The 20458-nt window shown below is 41.9% G+C and overlaps 1 protein-coding gene across 1 annotated transcript; it reads right to left on the reverse strand.

Moving 5' to 3' along the window:
• Positions 1 to 144: 144 nt before the first annotated feature.
• Positions 145 to 20098, reverse strand: LOC120716312 (solute carrier family 2, facilitated glucose transporter member 1-like). Its single transcript, XM_040003792.1, has 10 exons — positions 19725 to 20098; positions 17237 to 17329; positions 14060 to 14220; positions 13696 to 13936; positions 11908 to 12070; positions 11392 to 11579; positions 10525 to 10629; positions 5697 to 5798; positions 5100 to 5303; positions 145 to 2604 (listed from the first exon to the last, which is right to left on the reverse strand). The coding sequence occupies exons 1-10, from the start codon at positions 19740 to 19742 to the stop codon at positions 2398 to 2400; spliced, it is 1482 nt and encodes a 493-aa protein (XP_039859726.1). The 5' UTR covers positions 19743 to 20098; the 3' UTR covers positions 145 to 2397.
• Between the last annotated feature and the right edge of the window lie 360 nt (positions 20099 to 20458).

Raw genomic sequence — 20458 nt, forward strand, 5'->3', positions numbered from 1 at the left:
ACAGCTGTTGTCACTAACGGCGCACTCGCTTATGTCACTGTCATGAGACATTCTCGCAAAAAATCACGGTTTTAGTAACGCAGTAACGCAGCGTTCCTACGGGAAAGTAACGGTAATCTAATTACCGTTTTTGCAATAGTAATCCCTTACTTTACTCGTTACTTGAAAAAAGTAATCAGATTACAGTAACGCGTTACAAGTAACGCGTTACTGCCCATCTCTGCAGGTGACACACACTGAATGTAACGCTTTCAACAAATCCAAACAGACAAACCAACATCGCCCTTGCATGAGGATGCTGAGCATGATAGAAAAGGACAAAATAATTGGTTTTCGTTTGCCTACTTGCTGAGGAGTTGGGTAAAATGCAGACATGTACAGATATATACCCTGTGATCATAATGAGAGATGAATGTGAATTGCACAGTCTACCCATTCCTGGTACTCCCAGTATTTCATTAACTGAACCTGTTCAACAAGTATGAGTGTTTCTAATCACCGTGTCCAGGCCCATCAAAAGAACTACAGGTCCCATCAGGTCCTACGTCTGCTGTGGTTGGCCCCCTGCCCCTAGTTGCTCTAAGGACCAGCAGGGGGAGCCGTGCAGCTCCAGAGAGCTCAGCTCTGCCTTGGAGCAGCATGTGAACCATATAATTATACACGTAATGTTATATAAATGACAGTGACTTGACTTTGGTTAACACAAAAGGCCTATATTCAGGCATTTTCACAGTTCATGTTTGAGGTCTATTTGTTCACTTATAATAAAATAAACACATTTAAATGGGCCAAATATATTATTTGAATGTCTAAATATACGATATGGGTAAGATAATGTTGCTGAAAAAGATGTTTAATGTGTTTATGTAGATTAGTGGTCTCAGTAAATAGTTTCCTTCCCACACGCATTGATGTTTGCAGTGTTTTCTCTGACAACTGTAAAATACCTCTACAGCATGCTTGACTTTCACACTCAGTGTGTCCAACATGCTAACGTGTGTTAGCATGAGAATAGTGGTGTTTTCACTGTTATGTCTATTCTCTAAATAAAGGAAGTAATGTACTTAACATAGAGGAGAGAAACTGAAACACAAGTTTTGGTCCTGTAACGTTAGTATGGTATATTTAATGATATTATTTAAATATTTGAAAGCAGAATGGGAGGCAGAGTCTTAAGCTTTCAGCCCCCTCTTCTGTGGAACGAGCTTCCAGTTTGGATTCGGGAGACAGACACCCTGTCCCTGAACCCTGGTTCAGCTAAAGGTTTCTTCTAGTTTAAAGGAAGATTTTCTTTCCACTATTGCAAAGGTGCTTGCACAGAGGTGGCCATCTGGCTGTATTAATAAAGGGTCTTTACCTTAGGATACAAAATGGCTTGAGATCACTGTTGCTGTGATTTGGCACTGTATAAATAAGACTGAATTGGAAAATGAGTGATGGAGATCTAGTACTTCTATTTTTTGAATGTTTAATTAAAGTATTAATGTTTGGAATAGTTAGAGCTTTGTCATCATGGAGCTGAACAACATGTGTGTGGTTAGATTTAGGCACCAAAATAATTGGATAGGTTTCACAGAGATTATAGTTGAGGTTAAAATCCATTTTTCAATATAAACCAAAGGCTAAGAAGACTAACTTCTTTTCAACAAGATTCTTCGTCTATGCTTTTTACTTGAATTGAAGGAAAAACATTTCAAAGCATTGGAGACTCTCCAAAGATATTCTGCAGGCAGAGTGGGAACATCGGGAGCGTACAGGGAGACGAAACACTAACATGCATTTGCAGTGAGGCCACACAATGCAGAAGTCAAGCTTCATGTATGTCACATCACATCCAGTGCCATTTTATAGGTATTAATTTAATAACTCAGAAAGACAAAAAAATCAATTATTAAACTTTGTTAAGTTTCATTTTCTCTGTTTGACACACATGTAAACACATTTGTAGTTCTAACATATTACGTTTGACTAAAGTCTTAATTATTAAACAAAATCAAATGTATATAAAAAAGCACACAACCAAGATTTTCTGTCACCTATCAAACATGAAACAGTCCATCTAATGTTTTATATCATTAACTCCAAAACTGAAAGAGACGTGTGGGCAAAAAGAAAAAAAAGGTTCAAAACTCTATTTCCTGTAATAAATAAGGAGAGGATTCTATATAGTGATTCCATATACTTAACCCGGCTTTTTTCTGTTACAAAATGACACTTGGTTCATTTTGAATGCCTACTGGGATGTCATTTTTACCAGTGACCAACAGTTTGCTGTGCTACAGATCAAGCCCATGGTAACTCTGTGTGAAAGCCCTTACACTGTGGATTACTGGCTCTAACATTAATGAATGAAATATCTAAAACATGGACAACAGTGTTCCCTACATGAACAAACTTTCAAAGATCAGGGTCATCCCCCCTCAGGGTGTTGAATTCTTCCGGGGCTGAGTACTTGTCAGATCCCTGACCTGCTGTCTGGCGGAAGCCCGCTGCAATCTCATCAAAAGTGCAGCCCTTAGTTTCTGGAACCTTGAAGTAGGTGAAGACGAAGAAGCCGAGCAGCAAGATGGTGAAGATGATGAAGACGTAGGGGCCACAGAGTTGCTGGATTAAAGGGAAAGGCTCAATTCTGTTGTTGTTGCAGACAACAAGCTAATAATTACATTATATATATATTAGGGGTGCAACGATACACAAAATTCACGGTTCGGTTCGGTTCGATACTTTGGTGTCACGGTTCGATATTTTTTCGATACAAAAAAATGTTCATGTCTTTTTAATTTGTCATTTATTAAAATTATAAATATATATTTTAACTCAAAAGTACAGTTTTTAAATTTAACCCTAACCCTTGTGCGTGTTTTTTATTTTGACAGCGAATACGCACCTGTGGACCACTTATGTGCAGCCCTGGTTATTTAGCTCATCATATTGCAGCCACAGAAATTCTTTTGTCCATGAAACCATAAAGCTGCACTTTCTTTTTGCCTTATAGTCTGATTTGTCATAACTTCTCCGTTTTGTGGTAAGCTTTTCTTTGGCTGTCACTTCTTCACCCTGACCTGTCTTATTTGGCTCAGCAGAACTAAAATATATATCCTGCTGCTTTTACACACACACTCACATAAGCTCAGCGATTCTCTGCGCGATCAACCTCTCACATGTTTAAGCTGCGGGAGATTTCACTTGTCATGTTTGCATAGTAAGCTAACAATTAATAAGACGATGTCAGAGGAATTGGTGCACAAATTATCATCACTCACAGATCAGTGCTGTCGCTCTCTATACACAGTTCGCGCGATTGCAAAGTGAAAGCAAAAAAACAAGCGCAAATTCAAACACGATTTCAATATGTCACATATTGACAGTGGCTCACCCAATGACATAATTACCCAGCTACATTTCTGAAAGAATGCAAAAGCATTGACATATATTTTTCCTTCCTACAATAGCCCGACAGGCAGGGCAGAGATAGCCCCGGGACGTTGGGCTAGCGATATTGCAAGCCCTGTATCTGATTGAGGAATCACTCATCTTTGGAAAAGAGAGTTTATTACAGAGAAATGTCTCTTTCCAAAATAAAAGCTATACTATCCGCTTCTTCTGGGCTATATTCTCAGCAGCATATTAAACATATCAGGTCCCCATAAGGAGAATCATGTGCTAACAGCTGTCTAAATGACTCGGCTAAAGTTTGTAGCATGCGTGCTTGTTGTTTTTGTCTTTGCACTAGGATGATGTCGGCGTAAATGTGCAGTCATATTCGTTGTGTTCCCACTAGTGCTTTCAGGTTAATCTCGTTGAAATAACCTTAACGCCACAACACGGCAAATCTCCGTTAACGAGCTACCACCGATCGCCCCGTGCATGGGGCTAGACGGCCAACACGTTAACGAGCTAACTGCGCTAACACACTAGCTCCCACCCATGTAATTGAGCATTGCATGGCACATCCAACATACTGTTTTACTTTAGTCCATGACTCGCTTACCTTCAGGGTCATACGTCACATGAAAACCAAAATAATTCCAAACGCCAGATCTGAATGAGGGTGGGGGAGGTCCACTTCTGTCTCGCTAGCTTGCCCTGCGCTCTTCCTTCTGACCATGCTGTCTGTGTTGAGTGCTCAGTGAATCTGCGTTCGACTACTCCGCCTAGGCTGCACTCTCGAGCCTAGGCGGAGTAGTCAAATGCAGATTCACTGAGCGCTCAACACAGACAGCATCGTCAGAAGGAAAGTTGATAAAATAAATTACAAATTTTGTATTGTTCTTTTTTTTTATCCCCTTTGGTTTTCTTTCTTTCTCTCCCTCTCTTTCTTTCATTCTTTCCCCCTGTCCTATCCCACAGTCATGTCTGTCCCGTTTGCAACTGAAAATAAAATAAATTCATAATTATAATAAAGGTCAATCAAATGGACCAATATGATGATCCACTTGGTAAAATAAATCCTCTTGGCATCTTTCTTGGCCTCAAGACAACAATTCTGATGGCTATAGATCCAAACGGGACACATAAAAAAAAAAAAAAAAAAAAAAAAAAAAATTAATTTTTTTTTTTTTTTTAAATTGTATTGTTCGATACATATGCGTACCGAACCGAAAGCACTGTATCGAACGGTTCAATATCGATACGAATATCGTTGCACCCCTAATATATATATATATATATATATATATATATATATATATATATATATATATATATATATGTGTGTGTGTGTGTGTGTGTGTGTGTGTGTGAGTGAATTGGAGCTATAGAAATTGAAATACAAATGGTCCGCAACACACTCACAGAACAGGACTTTCCTAGACCGGTGCTGAGAGTGTATTGCTTGAATACCAAATTTATTAAAAAAAAAAAAATTGGCTCTTTGTTTTTTAAGGGCAGTCAATTCAAACTGAATTATGAATTCTGATCGGATCTTCTGTTGTTAGAGTGCATATTTACAGAGTTTTTATGTTCACCGGATTATACCTGTAGCCAACTGAGAGTCTGTTGTTGTCTAATCCATGGAACAAAAGCACTCTATGAGTTGTACAACTGAAAATAGGAGCCCCAAAACAAACAAACAAAATTTTAAATAAAAGCTGTCTTACCTCAATGTACTGGAAGCACATCCCCACTAAGAAGTTGGCAGACCAATTGGAGAAACCAGCAACTGCAATGGCAGCAGGACGGGGCCCTTGGCTGAAGAGTTCAGCCACAATAAACCATGGGATGGGGCCAGGGCCAATTTCAAAAAAGGCTACAAAACTGAAGATGGCCACAATGCTAATGTAAGACATCCACTTTAGCTGGTCCTTAGAGCAAAGCATATCACAGAAAATGATCAGTTTCATGGTCTATTTTTTTTACATGGTCAGATTTTTATTACTCTTGATCTACAGCAGGGGTCCCCAATCCCAGTCCACGAGGGCCGGTGTCCCTGCAGGTTTTAGATCTCACCCTGGGTCAACACACCTGAATCACATGGTTAGTTAATTACCAGGCCTCTGGAGAACTTCAAGACATGTTGAGGTGGTCATTTAGCCATTTAAATCAGCTGTGATGGATCAGGGACACATCTAAAACCTGCAGGGACACCGGCCCTCGTGGACTGGGATTGGGGACCCCTGATCTACAGTAACATTGTAGCACTCCTACCCTTTTATTCAAAAGGCCTGCTTTCAGTAATGGCGACCACAAACACTTACCAACAATGCCATGGCCACGGTTAGAAAAACTGCTGAAACGGCCATTCCCATCAGACCAATGAGGTGAAGGGGTCTCCTGCCCATACGCTCCACCACAAACAACTACAAGACATACAGATGTTACAAAATGACAACATAAACCAAACATAATACCAGTATTCACAGTGGAGGTAATATCAATGAATCATAACTGTAATCCATTAAAAAAAAATTTAATATTTAAAATGCCCAAAGGAAACCATCATAAAAACAGTAATATATAATCATCTACTGTTCAACAGTACTTAAAAAATCCCCCAAAATATATGGAATAAAACTTAAAACTCATAAAACTCAGTGCAACATGATGTACCCACAACCCACGCAGCCAGTCCAGGCACTGCGACACAGTGTCACTTCCTGTTCCTGTTGCAATGCACAGTGGTGTTTTGTGTTGTTTATCTGTGTAGCCCATTTCATTGAAACTTTTAGATAACATCTTATTTCATATTATCCATCCATCCATCCATCCATCCATTAATCTTCTTCCATTTATCCGGGGCTGGGTCGCGGGGCAGCAGCCTAAGTAGAGAAGCCCAGACCTCCCTCAACCCCAGCCACCTCCTCTAGCTTGTCCGGGGGAACACTAAGGTGTTCCCTGGCCAGCCGAGAGATATAATCTCTCCAGTGTGTCGTGGGTGTGCTCCAGGCCCCGTCCCTGTGAGACATGCCTGGAACACCGCACCCAGGAGGCGCCCAGGAGCAATGTTCCCTCTAAGCTGCGCGCGTGCGCAATTGCGCACTGCTGGCACGGTCTCTGCGCACAGAAAATCTGCGTTGCGCACTAAAAAAAAATCTAACCTGAATTAAAATTAAAATTAATACTTTAACAATTCTGTTTTGCAGTGTTGGTCAGTAAGTGACTGGCTGCTCCAGTATGGGATTAGAACGATGTCACCTTATCCCGTAGTCCAGCCAATTATGCGATTCACATTCGTATATAGGCAGCTAATCAACTTTGTCTATGACAGCGTCCTTATGTGCCGACACCGGTGCTTTAGCTAGCAAAGCGGCGTGGCTGATGTGGAGTGAAGCCACGTTAATGACAACGTGTACAACTATTGGAGATGTGAGCAGGACAGACGGAACAATTGACGGAAAAAGTGTGGACTTTATACCAGTTTTTAAATTGTGTTGATAGGCCACATAAAACCAGAGATAAAAATATATGCAATGTTTGGTTTTCTTCCTGAATACTATCGTTGTTTATATTTACTGCGGGAAGAAACGGTCAGAGCCAAATCCAAGAAAAACCCCCACCCTTTCCTATTGGTCGTAAAATGTACCATGTCGACCAATCAGAAAATGTTATGGCAACATGGCACATAGTTGTTTAGGGAGGGGGAAGTTTTAGGAGTGACTGCGGTGTTTTGAGATGTGAGAGATTTGCGACATTGAGGGCAAATCTTGTGTAGTTAGTGTGTAGTGTAGTAAATAGTTTTGTTGTGTGTGTCAGAACAATACGGCGACTACTGAATGTTACAGGTGTTACAGGAGTGATACATCTGCTGTTGTCAGGCCTGCAGGTATCAGGCTTTTGATGTTCTGCTTTATCTCATAGTGGACAGAAATTATTTTTGGAGTGGCACAAATAATTTGTGCATCAAATTTGATGCAGAACAGCTGATTGTTCTGTAAATAGTTTAAAATGTTTATTTTAAAAAACGCCTTGGCTGCATTTTTAGGTAAATTGCTGCAAAAAACTTTGTTGTTTGCATAACTCAGTTACTTTTTTGAAGAAGTAACTATATAATTAATTGCCCAGCATTGCTCATTATATACTGTATTTTGCAGACAGAGAGTTACAGGACTCTCTCCCAGACCACAGACTCATAATACAAGTCAGAGCTTTATAAAAAAAAAAGAAAGAAAGAAAGTTTTGTTTTCAAAATTGGAGTTCAAGTTATTTTTACTTGTAATAGTGTTAACATACTACACAGGTCATGAACAAGATTTTTTTTTAAATTCTCATTGTAAGTGGGCTAAAGCAGTTAATTAAAAGTAGTCTAACATAAATGTAAATGCTGTAATTTGATTATTTTAATAAACCATGTAACTTGGATGGATTCGATGCTGGCGTGACCACAGTGCACACGTCTAATGTTGCTCACAGTGGTCCAAGGGACCGCTCAGGGAGTTAGTTAAATTAGAGGGAACCTTGCCCAGGAGGCATCCTTGTCAGATGCCCGAACCACCTCAACTGGCTCCTTTCAATGTGGAGGAGCAGCGGCTCTACTCTGAGCCTCTCTCTGGTGACTGAACTTCTCACCCTATCCCTAAGGGAGAAGTTCAGTCACCCTTCAGAATAAGCTTATTTCCGCTGCTTGTATCCGCGATATCATTCTTTCGGTCACTACCCACAGCTCCTGACCATAGGTGAGGGTAGGGGCATAGATCGACTGGTAAATTGAGAGCTTCGCTTTTACGCTCAGCTCTCTCTTCACCACAACAGACCGGTACAGCGTCTGCATCACTGCAGCCGCAGCACCAATCCATCTGTTGATCTCCAGTTCCCTTCTTCCCTTCTTAAAAATGGGGACCACCACCCCGGTCTGAAGTCCAGGGGTACTGCCCCTGATCTCCACACAACATTGCAGGGGCGTGTCAGCCAGGACAGCCCTACATTCAGAGCTTTCAGGAACTCAGGGCGGACCTCATGCACACCAGGGGCTCTGCCACTAAGGAGTTGTTTAACTGCCTCAGTGACCTCACCCCCCCAAAATTGGCAGGTCATCCCCCTCATCCCCAGACTCTGCTTCCTCCTCGTAAGACATGTCAGTGGGATTGAGGAGGTCCTCGAAGTATTCCTTCCACCGCCCAACAATTTTCGCAGTCGAAGTCAGTACCGCATACAGCCTCCTGAGTCGCCTGACGGATTGCCAGGATCTCTTCGAGGCAGTCTGAAAGTCTTTTTCCATGGCCTCTTCGAACTCCTCCCACACCTGAGTATTTGCTTCAGCCACTGCCGGAGCCACATTCCGCTTGTCCTATTGGGCTAGCCAAGCCCGATAGGACTCCTTGTTCAGCCTGGTGGCTCCCTTCACCTCTGGTGTCCACCATTTGGTTCAGGGGTTACAACGACAGGCACCAACCACCTTGCGGCCACAGCACAGTTAGCACAGCATGCTAGGCGTTCACAGCACACCCTCACTATACGTTTAGGTGCACCGGGTCTGTCCAGTGTTCTCCCCCGTCGTCTAATCCAACTCACCACCAGGTGGTGTTCAGTTGACAGCTCAGCCCCTCTCTTTACCCGAGTGTCGAGAACATATGGCCGCAGCTCTGGTGATATGATTACAAAATCGATCATCAACCTGCAGCCTAGAGCGTCCTGGTGCCACGTGCACTTTGGACACTCTTATGTTCGAACATGGTGTTCGTTATGGCCAAACTGTGGTTTGCACAGAAGTGCAATAACAAAACATCACTTGGGTTCAGATCACGCCCCTCCAGTTCTCGCTGTCGTTACCCACGTGAGCATTGAAGTCCCCCATTAGGACAACAGGCGGAGCATCTTCCAGCACCCCACCCAGGGACTGACAGTCAGGACCTGTTCCCTGACCCAAAGGTGCAGGGAACAAACCCTCTCATCCACCGGGAGGAACCCCAACATACAGGCAGTAAGCCAAGGAGATATTAAAATACCCACCCCAGCCTGCCGCCTCTCGCCAGGGGCAACTCCAGACTGAGACAGAGTCCAGCCCCTCTCCAGGGGACTGGTTCCAGAGCCCAAGCCATGCGTTGAGGTGAGCCTGACTATATCTAGCCAGGAACTTTCAACCTCACGCACTAACTCAGGCTCCTTCCCCACCAGAGAGGTGACATTCCATGTCCCAAATGCCAGTCTTGGATCAGTCCACCAGGGCCTCCACTCCTGGCCGCCGCCCACCACACAATGCACCCGACCCCTATGGCGCCTCCTGCGGGTGGTGGACTTGCAGGAGGATGGCGCCTTTAAATAACATGTATTATTATTATTATTATTATTATTATTATCATTATTATTATTAATATTATAGTTTAATCTTCATGTGCCTTATTCAAAGCACACTCTCTGTTGAATCTATCTAATATTCACAGTATTCATTCACTGTGACTTTAGGGATTTGTCAGCTTAGCTTAGTTCATAACCAACTAGCTAGCTGCACTTTCCTGCTCAGTGTGTTACATGTTTAGGTACTCAGCCTTCCTTAGTATAAATGATACATTTAATAAATGTAGCCAGTTTACAGCTCTGGAGGCTAAAAAGAACACCGCGGTATACCAAAATCTTTTCTCTTCCTTAATCATTTTTCCCAGCTATCCACCTGGTATTGGTTTAGGTCTTCCACGAGAATTCCTTCCTCCTGTGTGTTTTTCCAACATTGCTCAGTATTAGCTCTTCATGGGTCTGCTCTTGTACTATTGTTCCCATGCAGCTGGGACTGTACCCTGGATAGGTCTTTGGAGGACAGGCTATTTATTCTTTTGACCTCTGGTATTTTGTTTGGCAGTTTATAGATCCTCAGTTATGTACAGTTATGTATCTTATTCATACAGGACCTGTCTCAAATGATACTGTTTCACACCTCTGTTAGCCGCCTACCCTCAGACCGAGATTCTCTCATTCTGGAATATAAAATTCCCCTCTCGTCCCTGTAGTCAGTCTATCCTTAAGGCCTGGGTCCTCTACCAGAGGCCTGGGAGCTTGTGCAGTATTTTAGCTGTTCCTAGGATATATATAGGATATATATATGTATATATACGTAGAGCTTATTTCTTTGTTTCAACTTGTTCTTTTGCAACTTACAGAAACAACTGTGAATGCAGTGTTGACCACTCCTGTGCCGATAGTTGCATAGACAGGCTGGGACACACCTGCTCGCTCAAAGATCATAGTTGAGTAGTAGAACACCTACAGAAGATGACAGACACAAGACACAGGTGCGATACTTGCACTTTATATCTTTCTGTGCATGAATTTCTTCTCTACACCTTGCACTTCAACTCGAATGCACTGTTAATGAATAATGATTTCAAGAACATGAGTTATGACTAATCATTTTAGTAGTAGTAGTACAGTAGTAGCGCAGTAGTTCATGTTACTAAATAGGATCTCATTACTTAATGGTCCATCCATCCATCCATCCATCCATTCGCGTCCGCTTATCCTTTTCAGGGTCGCGGGGGGCGCTGGAGCCTATCCCAGCTGTCATGGGGCGAGAGGCGGGGTACACCCTGGACAGGTCGCCAGTCTGTCGCAGGGCCAACACACAGAGACAGACAACCATTTGCACTCACATTCTCTCGCACATTCACACCTATGGGCAATTTGGATTAACCAATTAACCTATCCCCACTAAGTGCATGTCTTTGGCTGGTGGGAGGAAGCCGGAGTACCCGGAGAGAACCCACGCAAACACGGGGAGAACATGCAAACTCCACACAGAAAGACCCCAGCCTGATGGTGGAATTGAACTCAGGACCTTCTTGCTGTGCGGCAACAGTGCTAACCACCGTGCCTACTACTTAATGGTCGTTAAAGTTATTGTTTAGGTCATTTGTAATCTATGCAGCTTAAGAGATGTAAAACATTTTATCTTATACCCTTTGTTTTATACTCTATGGCATTCACTACAATAGAATGCACAAGTTCTCTTTTGCTCATTTGACTTACAGCATTGATACCAGACAGTTGCTGTGACAGCTGCAGCATGATGGCAACAAAGATGGGCTGGCGGTACACGGGGGAGCGGAAAAGTTCAGGGATGGTCACCTTCTTTTCCTTCATCATCTGCTGGCTCTCCTCCTTCATCTCCTCCATTTCCTCACTCACTTCATCAGTACCCCGTAGTTTAATTAGGACTGGAAGACAGTAGTTATATCTATGATGTTATGTTACAACTGTCTAGCAGTATATTAGATGGTTTTGGCAGAAATTGTGTGGATAAAAGAAGATTTATTTGTGTAACTTCAGATATAGGTGTTGTTTACAATGAGTCTCTATTGTATATTTGAGTGTCTGAACGTGAATGTGTCTATGTGTGTATTCTTCTGTGTTTATTCTAATGAATAGCAATTTTTAGTTTTAGACGTTGGGAGTCAGGACATTTGAGAACATGCCTGCCCAAATGTTCCTGTCTGATTGCATTTGATTTTTTCTTCGTCTCTCATGACAGTGTGTTCATCTTACCGCCGCGGGCTTTGTTCTCCTCGTTGCAGTTGATGAGGAGGTATCGGGGGCTCTCAGGACAGAGAGGCAACAGGACACATTGCAGCACAGATGGTAGCAGAGTAAAACCCAGTAGGAGGGGCCATAGGGATGCATTCCCCATGATGGATTCAAGCCCAAAAATCTAAACAATGTATACAATACACTCCTTATTTGAAAGCCCCTTTCAGACTTGGAATATGCACAACAGTAAATTAGTAACGACATCAAATGCTTGAAGTGTCAGCATTTATGTATTTTTTAAAAATTAAATTCCCCTCTCGTCCCTGCGGGCGGTCTATCCTTCAAACTCGGGTCCTCTACGAGAGGCCGGGGAGCTTGAGGGTCCTGCACAGTATCTTAGCTGTTTTTGGGTCTGTGCTTTTCTGGATAGAGATCTCCAGTGTTGTTCCTGGAATCTGCTGGAGCCACTCGCCTAGCTCGGGAGTGACTGCATGTAGTGCTCTGATTACCACTGGGACCACATCTTCTCCAGCTCTTCTCTGAGCCCTTGGTACTTCTCAAGCTTCTTGTGTTCCTTCTTCTTAATCTTGCTGTCATTTGGTATCTCTACGTCTATCACTACGGCTGTCTTCTTCTGCTTGTCCACTGAGTTCCTGATGAAGGCTTTTAGGGTCCTGTTGCTCTTGTATAGTTCCAGGATCCAGGTATGGGGCATCGAGTCATAGGGCTTCTTGTAATCAATCCTGGCAGTGCATAGGTTGGTCAGTCTTGCAGTCTTGGCTGACTGCTCGGTCTACCAGTAGCTGGTATTTTGTGCCTCTGGTATTCTTACCAATTCCTTTCTCTGCCCTGCTAATGTATTGACCCATGTGCCTATCCAGCTTAGCCACTATGATGCCTGACAAGAACCGCCATGTGGTACTGAGGCAGGTTATTGGCTGGTAATTGGATGGGACCGGTTTCTTCTGGGGATCCTTGAGGATCAGGACTGTCCGGCCTTCGATTAGCCGTTCTGGGTGTCTCTCATCCACTAGCAGCTGGTTCATTTCTGCAGCCAGACGCTTGTGGAGTGCAGTCAGCTTCTTCAGCCGGTAGGCGTGAACTATGTCGGGGCCTGGTGCTGTCTGACTCTTCATATTGGCGATCCTTTCTTGGGTGTCTGCCAGTGTGATGGTTACTGGACCCTGTTCAGGGAGGTTGCTGTGGTCTACTCTTAGATCCACTAGCCACTGAGCATTGCTGCTATGTGTTGCGTCCTTCTCCCATATGCTCTTCCAGTATTGTCCCATCTCCAGCTTTGGTGGTGCTGTTCTACTGTTTACCTGGAAGTTACTAAAATTATCTACAGTATAGTTGTGTCTTATCCTGTAGAAACTGCAGTGTTGTCAATGTGTTGCCAGGCCTTCACTGCAGCTGCCTTGTTTGTTGGCATCTGTGCCTTCATTTTGTCTTCATTAACTGAAAAGCAATATCTATTGGATTGAAATCAGGTGACTCTCTTGGTCATAGCGAATACAGTTTCTTTGCCTTGAATAACACTTGGGTGGCTTTTGCGGTCTACACTGCGAAACAATGCACGTGGATAATGAATATTTTTACAGCATTTGGCTGAATGTGAGCAGAGTATAGCCCTGTAACACTGGACTCTCCTGTGGTGGTGTGCAGAGTGTACAGAGGCAAAAATCACAAAAAATATGTCATTATCTAGGAACTTATGAAAGTGATTATACGCAATCTTATTAATCAACTGTTACTCAAACTGGTAAATGGTGGGAGTATTTGTGGTTAAAAATGTAAGGCTCTCACCTGTGCCATGAGAATGCCGATCACTACACCAAGCTGATGCAGCGTTCCTAATGCTCCCCGGAGAGATGTGGGTGAGATTTCCTCAATGTACATGGGCACAAAACCAGTGGACAGGCCAGAATAGACACCCACAATTAAACGTCCAATAACGAGCATCTCAAAGGAAGCAGCCAATTTGGAGAATCCCATAAATATTGCAGAAATGAATGCAAGCACATTGGCCATGAGCATGGAGTTCCTCCTTTAAAAATAATTTACCATAAATGCTCTTTAATAAGAAAACTTTAAAAAAAAAATATTTTTAAATTTAATTAAAAAAAATATGGATGTATATAGATCTTGTTAGCAACGGAGAGAGTCATACCTGCCAAAGCGGTTAACAAAGAGACCGACAGAAAAGGAGCCAAACATCCCTCCCACAGAGAAGATGGCCACAGAGAGAGACCACAGAGCTGTTAGAGTGGTCTGAGGGATGGGCTCTGAAAACCTGCTGCTCCATGTCTCATTGTAGAAGCTCTCAATGATCTAAAACATAAAACAGTACGCAGTAACAGTCTTATTGTAAGACACATAAAGACAGATTAAAGTAAAGTGAAGTAGCTCTTATGTACACAACAGCACTTTAATCCCAACTTTTGCTTAGTGACCCTTAGTGATTTAATACTTTACGCTCAGGGTGAAATACGAAGACAAATATTGGATACACTGCGTTGTCATTTAATTTCCAGAGTCTAATATTTCCAACTCTTTCAGACTTCATGACTTGGGTGGTCTTTAACTTTCTCTCCAGAACTTTCATCAACAGGTCATATGTAAGAGTAATACAGTCAGTCATTATCCTTCTGATACCATTCTAACTTGGTGAACATGATACCTCATACGCATGTATGCAGCTACATTTATGTCACGGCCTGCAAAGGCAGACCGTGTGGAGTGTGTGAGGAGGACTAGGTGCAGACGAGGAGCCAAAACTAAACTTGAACAAAAAGCGAGCCTTTATTTTGGGGTTGAAACTCACAAACATAAAACACAACAAACAAAATGAGGGGAAATCTAAACACACACTGGGAAAACCATGACTTTTACTATGACTGAAACAAGATAATGACTATGAGAACTGTGACATGATGGAGGTAATGTAGAACACAGACACAGAACAAAGGAAGACAGAGGACTTAAACACACACATAAGGTTATTAGGGGAAATGAAGGCACATGGGAAAACAGCTGACAAGAATGAACCTAATGATGCCACAGTGGAAGTGAAACTAAAACAATGAAAATGGACCCCAAGACCCCCTCAAAGTAAAACAGGAACCATAAAAAGACGCAGACATGACATGACAGATTAGATACACTAACCAATAAGGGAGACTAAAACACAGGGGTGAGCCACAAGGGGAACCTGATAAACCATGAACTGTAACCTAGGTGTGACAGAATTTAGCTAGATAAGCTGAAATGAAGAACACAAATGAATAACAAAATACAAAGAAACTCACAAACACTGGGACCCAGTGACAATTTAAAGATGATTTTTCTTCAGCCTTAACCTCCTAAGACCCAAAGTCTTCCACAGCATGCATTTTTAATTTCTTTTTGATATTTGGGCATATTGGGGCCCGATGAATTCAAAAACAAAGAATTACCAGATTTTTTTTTTTTACCTGATTTTTCTAAGAAAATGAGAGCCACAAATGAGGATATTCGTTTAAAATTTCGATAGAACAGTGGCAGTATAATGTCCTCGCAAGTGGATATCAGGCCCTTGTAGAGCAAAATTGAGTATTTTGGTCTAAATAACCCAAAATGTGATGTCCAAATATGTGGACGCAGGGTTCTAGGAGGTTAAAGCAGTTCTGGCTAAATGTCAGGTAACTCAGGAGGGGTGCTCTACTCACACTGTATAGTATAGGCACTGCTGACTTCAACCGAGGATCAGTGGTACAGTAAAATCAGTGGTATGGAAGGAATACTTCTTCTTCTTCATTTAATCCTTAGTTATATTTATTATCTGCCTCTCTTGCACAGTTGTAGAATTCTTCCTGTTAAAGAGCGTTTTTCCTTCCCACTGTTGCAGAGTGCTTGCTCAAAGTGGGTTTACTGACCATTGCAGTTTTCTCTGTATTATTGTAGGGTCTTCACCTTACAATATGAAGCACCTTGGGGCAACTGTTGTGTTTTGGTGCTATATGACTGGGATTGAATTCAGTCTGACTTGTTTACAGTGAGTCTTTGTCACCACTTTGTTCAGAATTTTTATGGGTAGAATTTGTAGGTGGAGCCAAGTGGCAGAAGGCTTCTACTTTGGTAGAAGCCTTCTACAGGATCTTGTGGCTGCTTTTTGTAGATGACATGGTTCTCTTGCCTTAACCAGGTGGTGGCTTGAAGCAGTGGGAAAGAGAATCAGCACCTCCAAATGTGACTCCATGGTTCTCAGCAGGAAAAGGGTAGAATGCCCACTCAGGGTCGGGAAGTTATTGGCTCATGTGGAGAAGTTTAAGTATTTCTGGTTCTTGGCCACATGTAAGGGGGGAGGATATGAGATTCCACACCACTGCAGATTTGAGTGCTTTACTGGTCTGTTGAGATGAAGAGCGCTGAGTAAAGCTGTCAATTTACCGGTCACTCTATGTCCCTACTCTCACTGATGGCATCAAGCTCTGGGTAATGACCGATAGAATCGGATTGCAGATACACACAGTAAAAATTAGTTTTCTGCAATCAGCGTTAGAGATAAGGTGAGAAGTTCAGTCATTCAGGAGGGACCCAGAGTGTAACATGGTAAACTAATGTGCCTGTATTAATTCATCTCCATATTATTGTGTGACGTTGCACTGGGTTGGGAGTGTGTGTGTGTGTGTGTGTGTGTCACATTTCTGGTGAGCCAATGGCTGTAATGTGGTTGGACTACTAGGCAGGTGTAATTGATTGCACTGATACACTGGTCTACTTATAGCCCACACTACAAACACTGCTGTGTCATTTTGTCTCTCTGTGCAGGTATGTAATGTGATGAAACCTGATATATTTGGGATTGATGGGTTTTGTGCTATGAATTATATAGTGGAGGTGTTATTTTGTCTCTCTGTGCAGGCCAGGGCCTATGATATGCCACAGCTTAAAGGCAGCGGAGTTGCAGAGGCTGGAGTGACCACTGGCTATCTACTTGCAGGGTGGTGGGTCTCAGAGGACAACTGCTAACCCTGTTGAAGTCATCGTGTGGAGTGCTACTGGCATTGTGATTTCATAAAAATGTTCTTTTAAGTCATCGGAACTTTTCACTATGTGTTAACAGCATTTAACACTGACGCGTTTGTTTGAGATGGGCCTGTTTAAGCCACATAAATTAATACATGTGAAAACAGTAAATATACCACATAGATTCAGCTTCAAAACCTTAACTGCAAAAAAAGAGTTGATCTTCATCAGTGAAACTAACTACTGTATCGCTATTCTAATTCCATTTGTTCTCACACATTTTCAAATATGTGTATTTTTTCCTCTTTTGCATTCTTCATTCAGACAATGAAACTCTCACATTTTGAGGAGCATTGATGACGCCAGTATTGTAGCCAAACTGAAGCGAGCCAATCACAGCTGTCCCTACTGTGATCATCAGCTGGGGCGTCACCTATTGTTATAAGACAGAAAGAGAAGATTGATAATTACTGTTGGAAGAGGAAATATCCCGTTTTAATCATGTTACAACCCTCCTAAAACTGTGTGTGGGTAAAAAGATCAAATTTGGAGCTCTCTTGAAGCTATTTTTTATTGTAATAACTTTATCACTTGATAACATTCATTTCTCTCGATCATTTTGATTCATGCAAAAGTTACATTTTCTTTTGATATTTTGTAGTTATGTAGCACTTTATTTCTCTAGCTGCAAACCTCGTTCATGCATCAGCACAGCATTTTCAATATATGCCTTTGCTTTGTCTAAGATTCACACACTCACTGATGGATGGATTGTGGAAACATGGTGTACAGTATCTTGCCCAGGAGCAAGGGATCAAAGCATCAATCTTCCATTTAGAAGAAAACCTGCACTACCTTGACTGGTTAAGTCAGGTTTTACCAGGCTGCTACTCGTTTTCCCTTACTCTCTTGGAAACAGAAATCAGCAACAGCTGATTGCTCTGACTGTTGTGGTACCCAGAATGAGGATCGTAATCCTGGAGGAACTTCATAGCAAACAATGAGATTTCAATCGAGCTGTTTCAGCAAGCATCATCAGGAATGTGAGATGTATATTTAACAAAATGGACAAACTTAGTGAGCTGATCAAACCCCAGAGAGCACATCAGAGTGACAGAAGTGTTTCATGGAGCACTGAAGTATTGCAGTTAGATGCTGACACACTCAGACATGGCTTGAAGACTTTTTAGGTGAACAAAGAGGTTATTTTGCACTATAAGAAGAAATAATTCTAATTGAAATATTGTGTAAACTTTGAATGGATGGATGCAGGATGTTTATCGTTGATGGATTAATCCCTGATGCATCGATTGGCATGTGTAAATATATCTATTGATCTGGTTAGTTAAGTAGCAGAGGGGGTGGTTAATCAGGTTCAGCTACTTTGGTGTTAATGAAATTAACAACAGGTGCACTAGAGGGGCAGCACTGAGACAACTCCCAAAATATGAATACATCTGTCCCTCTTCATATTCTCTGACTATTTTTGATTAGTTTTACATTTGCCTAGGGTCAGTGCAACCACTGGTAGCATGAGGCAATACCTGGACCCCACAGAGGTTGAACAGGCAGTTCACCTCCTCCAGGATGGTACAAACAAGGCAAACAAAGTTTGCTGTGTCTCCCTGAACAGACTCAAGAGCATACAGGGGAGCTGGACATGTTCATAGAAGGTAAAAACCCATCAGCAGTACTGGTATCTGCCTCTTTCTGCAAGCAGGAACTGGGTGAGTGCTGCCATAGTCCTACAAAATGACCATCAGAAGGCCAATGTCTCCCACCAACCAGTGACTTTATGTGGGTGGCCTGTGGGCTCGACAACCTATAATGGGCCCTGTGCCCACTGCCTGGTACCATGCAGCCCAGCTGGCATTTGACACAGAATACCCGAACTGGCAGGTCCACCACTGGTGCCCTGTTCTTTTCACTTTGATTTGTTTTCTCTGATCTCATCCATCTGTAGGCTGATACTTTTACCTTCCATTTAACAATATGACATCCTCTGTTTCTTGACTTGTTTTCAAAGTGTTATCAGTGTAGATGAAAGCATTGTATCATTGTGTATGTGACAGGGTGAAGGAAAGAAATTAATACTAATAGTAATTATAATAAAGTTTATTTTATATAGTTTATATGTATTTGTGTGCTTGCTCTTTCATTTGCAGTGCTATAGCTTCTAAGCTAACTATTATTATAGCTAAGCCTGTAATAAAATTAAAGTCTAATCCCTGTCATGTCAGGAGTGCTGCTTCTGCTGTACAGTCAAATACATCAGCATATATAGTACGAATGTACACAGGTCCTATGATGTGTAACACAACTTTACACAAAATTGCATGGCATGCTGTATAAAAGTGCTTAAATACTTAAACGCAGACCATCTTACAAAACTACTAATCCACATATTAATGCATCAATTTTACTTCTTTACTGATAGTTTAAGACTGATCAAACTTCTTATTTTACATAAATTTTGAATCACTTGTTGTAAAACAGTGTTTATGCAAAACATTTGTAAGACAAAGACTAAAATTATCTTCTGTTGCTACTATCTCACAGTGTAATAAGAAAATGGAAGCACTGCTTACAGCTGTAAGAAAAGGAGTAGAAGTCCTGACTGTGCTGCTGAATTTAGGTCAAACACACCATTAAAACATCCTAATTTTTATATCTGAAGTTATTGTTTCACTCACTATGACATGGTGTCTGCTGTGAAAACGTGCTGCCACATAATGGATTAAACACTGGAGCCTTTTAATTGTATTCCTGACCTATTTATTTTTTCAACAAACAAAATCTTCATCCTGTATGAATCAAGCAGCAGTTACCTTGCCACTGCACTCCATGGCAGCCCACAAAATCCAAAATCCGGATTGTCAGTAATCAGTCAGGTAATTTACTATCTACAATAAAATAGTGCTCATGATGTTGCCTGCTAGACTTGAGTCCTCCATCAGTGTAAACAAATCTTTTTCAGTTCCTTCCTCCATTCACCTGCAGCAGTAAGCAGCTTAGTGACGTCAGCACTAAGTGGATCTTAATGAGCTGCTGCGGTCCCAGCAAAGCAGCACTATCATGATGTTGACATCCTAGGGCTGAAGTCTCAGAGCTGTAATACATTCACTGACTGATTTAGTCTTAGATGCATTTAATAAGTTAAAATATGAAATTATTCACACATTTTTTTCAATGTACATCTTCTTATAGATGATTAAAAAATGTAAATACAAATTAAATTAAAAAAAGAAACCCTAGTGGGGGTTGTCTCTTAAGAGGATTGTTGGCCTACTATTAATCACGAGCCTAGTCACTTGAGCCAAGGAGTGAAAAAGGCGTCTTTAATGATCACCTGAGGTTTCAGGTGAGAACACTGTGAGACCTTGCTTCACCCTGTCATGTGACCTATTGAGGTCAAAACTACACTGTAAGTGGCAGACAGCTGGTGTGGTCAGCCGCTGTTCAATGATGGACACTCACAGTGGACACAAAGGAACTCTTTTACTCTTCCATCTGTCTTTTATCTAATTTAGTGAACAGTTCAGATAAAATAGTTACATGTAGA

This window comes from Simochromis diagramma, unplaced genomic scaffold (genome assembly GCF_900408965.1).
Source record: "Simochromis diagramma unplaced genomic scaffold, fSimDia1.1 OVJJ01000466.1, whole genome shotgun sequence".
Taxonomy (NCBI): domain Eukaryota; kingdom Metazoa; phylum Chordata; class Actinopteri; order Cichliformes; family Cichlidae; genus Simochromis; species Simochromis diagramma.